The 8,452-nt window shown below is 42.8% G+C and overlaps 1 protein-coding gene across 1 annotated transcript; it reads right to left on the bottom strand.

Moving 5' to 3' along the window:
* Positions 1-742: 742 nt before the first annotated feature.
* On the bottom strand, positions 743-7,844 carry LOC110488168 (cbp/p300-interacting transactivator 3). Its single transcript, XM_021560257.2, has 2 exons — positions 7,654-7,844; positions 743-5,830 (listed from the first exon to the last, which is right to left on the bottom strand). Exon 2 carries the CDS (start codon positions 5,813-5,815, stop codon positions 5,057-5,059), a length of 759 nt encoding a protein of 252 aa, XP_021415932.1. The 5' UTR covers positions 5,816-5,830; positions 7,654-7,844; the 3' UTR covers positions 743-5,056.
* Positions 7,845-8,452: the final 608 nt, after the last annotated feature.

Here is an 8,452-nt window from a genome sequence, read left to right on the forward strand (position 1 = left end):
GGACTCTGATTTCAGCACAGTCCTTACGACAGCCACAGTATGACAGACCATGGTTTGGAATAGCCTTGACTGGGAGTGGACTAGGCCCCAGATAGGCAGTTATACAGTAGTGGAGGCTGGTGGGTGGAGCTATAGGAGGACGGGCTCATTTTAATGCCTGGAATGGAACAAATGGAACAGAGTCAAATGTGGTTTCCATATGTTTGCTACCATTCCATTTATTCCATTCTAGCCATTACAATAAGCCCATCCTCCTATAGCTCCTCCCACCAGCCTCCTCTGTTATACAATATGACTATTTAGGTCAAGGTGAGCCTCAGCTATGACCAGATGAACTTATCATCTGCCCCTGTCCTGTCTGTGGATTATCACCATGGCTTCTCCTGTAAAAATAGTACCATCAGGCAACTTTGTATGAGCCTCAACTTGTACTGTTGCTTTGTATTGATGCCTAACATGAACTACAACTACCTGTCAAACCTGTTCATTATAACATTGTCATCTAATGATAGTTTCCCGTTCATCAATATCCATTGAGACAGCTATAGAGCCCATACATGGACACTGCTGAGATGTCTCACTGTGCCAGAGCAGAGGGATTGTCAGACTCATCGTCTCTTTGTCAGAAGTAGGTGAAGTTTCAGTACAAAGTCATACATCAAGTATTCAAAGCACATCAAGTCATAGAGAGACACAGAGACAGACACATACACATAAAAAAAACACTCCATATTCTGGCTAGTTCTTTAAATAAATATTTTATTGTTGTTGAAAATAAATACATTTTCTTAAAATAGAATCAATAACATTAAAAAAGCCTTTGGGGGTTGGGAGGTGGGGGGTTACCCCTAAATGAAGTGGAGCAATTTGGAACAAGGATTTTACAATACAATCTCACAAATGTATCCACCATCTTAAGACTCCAGCTCCCACATTTCCTTCCGTTCTGCTGTACATTCTCAGCGGATGTGTGGAAAAGTGGTGACATCACATCTCTTTTCACAATGTTCACATGCAGTCTACTAGGTCTTAAAGCTTCAGGCCTGTCCTGTAACCAAACCCTTATTATAATGTGACTGTTTGTTAGCCTGGGTAAACCAGACTGAATGCTGCACTTAATGGTAAGCCCAGCATTCAGTCTGGTTTTACCAGGCAACCTATTTATATCAACACTCCTGTTTGTCAAATGGATGATAAACCCTCATCTCTTGTCATTAAACACATCAACATCAGCCTTTAATAACAATTATATCTGACAATGATTTTTGAATCGTACCTTAATTATGTCAACTTTACCTCTATTCTACAGTACATAGACACCATACACAAGAAGGCTGAAATATTATTGATATAGTTGTGATCAAATGACTTTGAGAGGCTACTATCCCTCTAAGGCTTAAAAGACAAACAAAAATATGTTATTTTCAGATTGTAATGGATTACTTTTTCATGAGGGGTTGTGAACCTGCCCTAAAAAGCCTGGTCCCAGATCTAGACAGATATAAGACCAAGTTAGCCATAAATAGCCTGGTAACAGATAATCCGACCACAGGAAATTACTAGATATGGTAATTATGTCCATATTCTGTCCCAGCACCATACCTGGCCCACCCTGACCCATGTACTGCATGCTGGCCAGCTGGCCTGGCCCTACTCTGTACTGGGCCCCGTTGGCCAGGTGTTGGCCCTAGATCGGCTCCAGTGCATGTCCATGGTTGGCCTTTGCCACGATGAGTGTAATTTCTGTTGTCCATTGTTTGTTTGTGCTCAGAGCTCAGCAATATGGCAGATCTCCAGGAGAGCGAGGGGGTTAAGAGTAGCCTGGAATCCAAACGGAATATATGCATTTTATTTAACTGATTCAGTGAAGTGAAACAATCGTGAAATACAGCGATATTCCCTTTGGATTCCAGGCTAGAAAAAGAGCTGAGAGACCAGTGAGTTGTAGCTCTAGTATTGGAACAGATTACTACAACTCGTGCATTACAGAGGGAAGCTTTCCCCTTCCCCCAATCCTCTCTTCAACCCCTCACTGCTCCTCCAACCTCTCTGTTCTGACATCTCCACAAATAACTCAACAACAGAACAGGACAGGAAGTTCTCGTACTAGTCACTGGAGCAGTAACCTTGCAAAAACATCATTATGCACAGGGGCCAGGGGGAAAGAACACTGCACCGCCACAGAAAAAGACCGTTTTCTAATTACCATGGGTGTGTCCAAAATGGCACCTTATTCCCTATATAGAGCACACTACTTTTGAGTGCCAAGTTTTCTAATTACCAAGTCATTGGGGCTGTCATGCTGGATGACCTCAATTAAGACAAGCGTGTGTGAACTGGTCATTAAATCTAAACAGGAGAACCAGCCGAGTAAGCAAATCTATGGAAACAGCAACCAACCTGTGTGTGAGTGCGTGCATGTCTGTGTTGCTCTGCCCTGTTGGGTTTGGCCCACTTCGGTAATGAAATCAATGCCACAGGTAAAGAGAGGCAGCTTTAAACAACGATTAAACCAACCAAGTACTGCCGGAGTAGTGCCTAGCACTATGCTGTGTCCACAGACTGGACTAATGAACGTTGTCCACAGTTCAAGGCAGTTGAAATAGCCTCCACTGTCCAGGTCTTCATACCCAGTCAGCACATTGGTCAAGCTTAAGTCCGAGGACCAAACTCAGTCACTTCCCATTAAAGAAGAACCTTGCAAGCTGCACAAACAAGATGTTCACGCACAGATGGGCAAATCCTAACTTCTACTTAAATCAAATGTTCACTTGGTCTCCCATCAATGTATGACTAAGTAAATATTCAGTGGAGGTTAGGATTCCCCCCAGCTACAGCGCTAGATGAATGTACTTCTCACAGTCTAAAACTTTGTGTTTATGTCTTTTAATGGTCAAAATGTTGTTAAAAGTCTAAAGTCACAGTCTAACACTTTGTGTTTATGTCTTTTAATGGTCAAAATGTTGTTAAAAGTCTAAAGTGAGCTCTATGACTCAGGGAATGACCTGCGACTGAGAGGTACTGGTTTACCCCCTGCCTTGCTTTCTGTGCCAGTCACAGACATGTACAGAAAATAGTCCACCGTTATGTTATGTGTGTTGTTCCTTAAATACTATCCAGTGTATTCCCTCGGCCCACCAGTAGAGATAAAATATAAAGTAGTCATTAAGACTCTACTGAAACAGAGCATCTAGCTGTTTGACTGTAGAAGCTGACCCTCGGTGTTCAGAGCAGTATTTTAAGACAGGCATGGTGTGTTTGTATTTCTCTTACTATAGAGATGTGACTGTGTATGTGCTGCACTACTTTGCCAGTGATTAAACTGAGGACATGTAATATTCAAGGAAACGTACGTTTTTAAGGTGGAGTTACACCAAGCAACTTTCACACAACTTTATTTGCAGTTGCAGGTTGCAAGAGACATCATTTCAAGCAACTTGGCTGATACACAAAGCAACTCAAATGCAATTTAAATTGTATGCAACAGCCAATCAAATTGAAGCTGCTTTTGTTTTGTCATTCAATATGGTTTGAGAATTCTAAACTCACCCAATGTCAACTGCTGCATTACATCTTGATTTCATAAATTATTAGTTTATCCAACCATTTGCTTATTGTATAAAGATTGATTTAGCCAAAATGCTGGCAGTACATTTTAATTAGCTAGCCAAAATGAAATTGCCAGCACTCTTTTATCAAGCTAGCAACAAACAAAGCTACCTAACTTAGCGAGCTAGTGCAGTTCATGCGGAACAAAATATCAGTTGAAACGTGTCAGAGGTCTGGGTTCACTTAAAAAAGGACATGTATTGACTGCCAAAGCATGTACATAAACCTTAACTAGCCCTGATGCCAATATCTAATTATACCGCTACCATTTGGCAAATGTCTCTTCTGTCTACCTTGATCACAGTTCCCGCAGCACTGACAGATGTGTTGTTGACATGACAAGTGGCTCAAAGTTCTGAACCTTCGAATGGATCATGTGACAAAAGCATTTGTTTTGATTGGCTGTTGCTTGCAACAAGTAGAAAAAGTTGAAACGTTGCAACTGGATACAACTGAGTTGCTTATTAACTGCAGGGGGTGTTTCACGAAGCGATCAAGAAGCAACTCAGTTGCATGCTACCAAAGTTGGCGTGAAAATTGCTTTGTATAACTGCAGCCTAATGATAAATAGAATGTTGTTCTGATGATGTCATCAGATGATGTTAGGAAGAGGAACCAGATCCCCAGGCTAACACAGTTAACTCCCAACCAATCAGAGACTAACCCCATCCACCCCCCAAAAAAAACTAACCCCAGGCTCTTACTAAAGGAAATGTTAAGGTAACGAGGAAGAAATCCTCCAAGCCTGTTTTGAAGAACCAGCCTTCAACATACACACAATATAGTTAGGCATCTTTTTTGAACAACTCTTTCCCCAACAATCTAATTCATAATCAGACCACCAACTTCTTTAACAACTCAATTTGTCAAATGTCCGCTAACTACTTGGTGGGGTGAATTCATAAATAAATACATTTCTATAAGCCATAGATCGAATCTAGTAGTCCCAGGTGAAGCAAGATAGTCTTTCTTTGTATTGTCTCAGCTTGTCTGTCTCGTCTTCCCGTCCTGCTGATTGAGTCTACAATCATCCCACAGAACTCAGCACACAGTGACACTATGACATGGGTGGCAGCCCAGAGGCAGGATGGAAGGCAGTACAGATTAGACAGAGGCCACTGCGTCAGAGAGAGCGCCAACCTGTGGCTGGGCTGACTGAGCTCAGATCTCATGCCAGCCTGATGCAGAGCAAGCTTTTGTTTTTTCTCCTCTCTTTTTGTCCTTACAATTAATCTTAAAAAGGTAGGCCTACTATTCACAGGTGTGTTCTGTAGGCCTAATATACATGGTCACAGACAGATAGCCTAAACTCACACAGATAGAACAGAGAGAGAGTCTGTCTCCTCTTGTATGTGCTGCTGTAGCTAGTCTAGTTTGTGGTTCAGTCTTTCTCTGGGCGCCGGCCTGTTTTTACAGCGTCTTTCTTCATCTGGCGGTTGTGTATCTCTCAGCAGCTCACGGTGCTCGGCTGCTGTTTCATAGAAACAAAGTCAGGAATGAAGTCAAACTCGTTCTGACACAGGAACAGTTCTGGGAGCTCCTGAACCCGGTCCAGACCCAGCTCCAACACCAGCGCTGTCAGAACCTCCTCATCTATGAGGTCTATGTCCATATTCTGTCCCAGCACCATACCTGGCCCACCCTGACCCATGTGCTGCATGCTGGCCAGCTGACCCGGCCCTACTCTGTACTGGGCCCCGTTGGCCATGTGATGGCCCTGGACCGGCCCCAGTGGATGTCCGTGGTATTGGGTGTTGAGTTTCTGGAGGTGCATGGAGGCCATGAGCTGCTGGGAGGTGAGCCCACTGGGGTGGTACTGTTGCTGAGGGTGCTGGGGCTGTTGCATGTGGTGCTGCTGCTGTTGTTGTTGATGTTGCTGTTGTTGTTGATGCTGTTGTTGTTGGTTATACATCATCTGGTTCATCTGGTGGTGGTGTCCTCCCATCTGAGCCCCATTGACCTGGCTGTTCACCTGACCGTTCATCCCAGCCGGCCCCACCATCCCCAGTCCGGGCCGCTGCCTCATGGCGGCCTCCATGGAGGTCTGCGGCACCCTGCCGTAGTGCATAACCTGGCCGTTGGGGAGGGTGCGGAGGCCAGGCTGGGGCACGGATTGCTGAGGAGGGCCGCCCATACCCCCCATCCTGTAGCCGTGGAGGGCCGTTGCAGGGCCGTGGGACATGGGCATCATCATGTGGTCTGCCATGGCTTCTCTGTCACCCTGCAGGAGGAAGGGCAATGTTTACGTTAGTTGTGATGATGACTCTGTATAAAAACATTTGCATCAAAACCTGTCGCCCTGCGGAGGAGGAGGATCAATGTTGCATTTTAGTTGCAAAAGTAGTGTGCTAGTAGTGGAATAGATGAATAAGTGGATTGATTGGGGGTATTCGGGCAGGAACCAAAAGGTCACTGGTTCGAATCCCCGAGCCAGCAAGGTTGGAAAATATGCCGTTCTGCCCTTGAGCAAGACAGTTAATTAAGAAGTTGATTAAGACAACCCATGTGCCTCTCAGATTCAGAGGGGTTGGGTTAAATGCGGAAGATAAGGTATCCCCCTTTCTCTACATCATCAGATAAATCTGAGCGATACAGCCCCCTGAGAACATAACATTTCCCAACACAGCCCTATACCATGACTGTTCTTGAAACAGTAATTCAATAGCGATAGACAGTATACTATGAGTATTTCTAACAGTGTTGAGTCAGTATTCCTTGACATCTATTCAGATGACGTTTAGGGGGCATTTACACTTTGGTTTTACTGTAATTTTGACCACAACAACATTACGCATAGCCCACTGCATGTATCCGCTGCCAGTATTTAGCCTATTCCACGGTGGGAAATACCAGCCATACCTTTTTCGTTGAAAGGACGCAGAGGATCGCTTGTCGAATTTTAATCTGTTGTTACATAGTAATAAATAAGTTGCTACGTGCACTATGACAGTAAGATGCATCCGCGCGAAAGGAAACCAACGTTTACAAACATTTCGTTAAGCAGTGACGAATGGACAAGATGGTCATTACAATTTTTGCTTATGGGAACAATACAATGGAAAGAAAAATTAAAGACAATGTCCTACGATTCATTAATTCAGAACATAATCTGTGTTTGTGGCACCTCTGTAACACCAGAATTAAAATGGCACATCAACGCATAATTTTCCCACGCACAATTACGCAAGGTTAAAAATGAATGACATCGTTAATAACGTGCGTGTCTCTATCACTGCATGAACACAATATGATGGTGCAGCCCTTTGGATACCATAGGAGTGTGGCTCTGTACATGTCTCTCTGTCTTTTCACTGTCTGCTTGAAAACAAAGAATTCCGTGTTTCGTTCTTCTCTTTTCCCCAAAGATGAACTCCAGTGCCCCTGGCGCTAAGGTTTCCGTTCAAACCTCTTTGTGCTTTAGCAATAAAAAAAAAATAACTACGATCCGATGCAATCGTTTCTAAAACCTCAATCATTTAGATAGAAAACACAGTGGATTGGTATTGTCAACAGTCGGACAAAATCCATACAATTGTATTTGGGCTATGCACGCGTAAACATTTAGGGATCTTAACATTAATTCCGTCTATGACACATTTAGCAAAAGGCTAAATGGGGAGCAACAAATAATTATCGAGGTATTTTCTTGAAGACTAATTATTACACAACATATCAAAATGCTAAAGCTTTTAGCCGTGTCGTTTAGGGATTCATTGAACAGTAAAATACATTTTAAAAAACGTATACCACATAACAACAAAAATAATAATCCCGTTTAAATAAACTCGATTTTTCAATATATACGATTCAATCGTTTAGTAATTTATTATACAGTATCACTGCAATATTGCGGGTGTCTGAACAATCGGGTACGTAAGAAATCGCAAATAAAAACAAAATCAACCTAACAATGGTTCTCCTACCTTCCCTCAGCAATATGACACGGTCTCTCTCTCTCTCTCTCTCTCTCTCTCTCTCTCTCTCTCAATTCAATTTCAATCTCTCTCTCTGCAATGACTGTCCCCTTCACTAGACAACGCTTACCAGCTAATTGTCCTTGCTCTGAAGTTCTATTGAGTTCTGCTTCTGGTATTGGATTTCCGTCTTTACTTCCAAAGGCGATGCTCCGGATACATGTATTTCATCGAATTAGTGCACTGTGGAGCGAGCGAGATGAGTTTCTAGTACGTGTCACCGTCACCGGAGTTACTTTTCTGGGTCAGCTCTGGGATTATATACATGTATAAACCAACCAGCGGAGTTGGAAAGAGGGAGAGGTGGAGCTACTGTCGTCTCTGTATCCTTTGTTTCGATTGGCTCGCCTTGTGACCCTAGTACAGACTTGGCGCACGTTGGACAATTCATTAACTGATACAGACATGTTTTTGAATGTTGGATTTATGTATCATAGACTCCTTTGATTGAACATGTACTTGTTGTGGCCCTATATATTTTGTAGCCTACTAGGGGCCAAATATGGTGGCTAGTAAAGGATATGGGATCAACAGAGAGCAGAGAGTGCATTTTACATACATCTCAATAGGCTACTTACAGAGTTATGATACAGGTGGACTATATATGTGAACAATCATCATCATCATCATATCTGTAATACTTTCATCAACAAATAGCTTATATAATAGACATATAATTCATGTTTTACAACATTCTCCTTGTTATAAATTAGTCTAGTTTCACGAAGGTCTACCGTATGTTTAAAAATTACAATTTGAATGCCTAATTAATTTCACTATGAATTTCAGATTACAGTCACAGAATCAAATCAGAGCTGGCTATTAGAGACAGACAACGGTAGGCTCTGGAGCGTGCTATGCAAATGTGT

The sequence above is a fragment of the Oncorhynchus mykiss genome, chromosome 32, assembly GCF_013265735.2.
Source record: "Oncorhynchus mykiss isolate Arlee chromosome 32, USDA_OmykA_1.1, whole genome shotgun sequence".
Classification (NCBI taxonomy): Eukaryota; Metazoa; Chordata; class Actinopteri; order Salmoniformes; family Salmonidae; genus Oncorhynchus; species Oncorhynchus mykiss.

Excerpts from the sequence above, each read along its gene's own strand:
- LOC110488168 (XM_021560257.2), bottom strand. The coding sequence starts at position 5,815 with ATGGCAGACCACATGATGATGCCCATGTCCCACGGCCCTGCAACGGCC.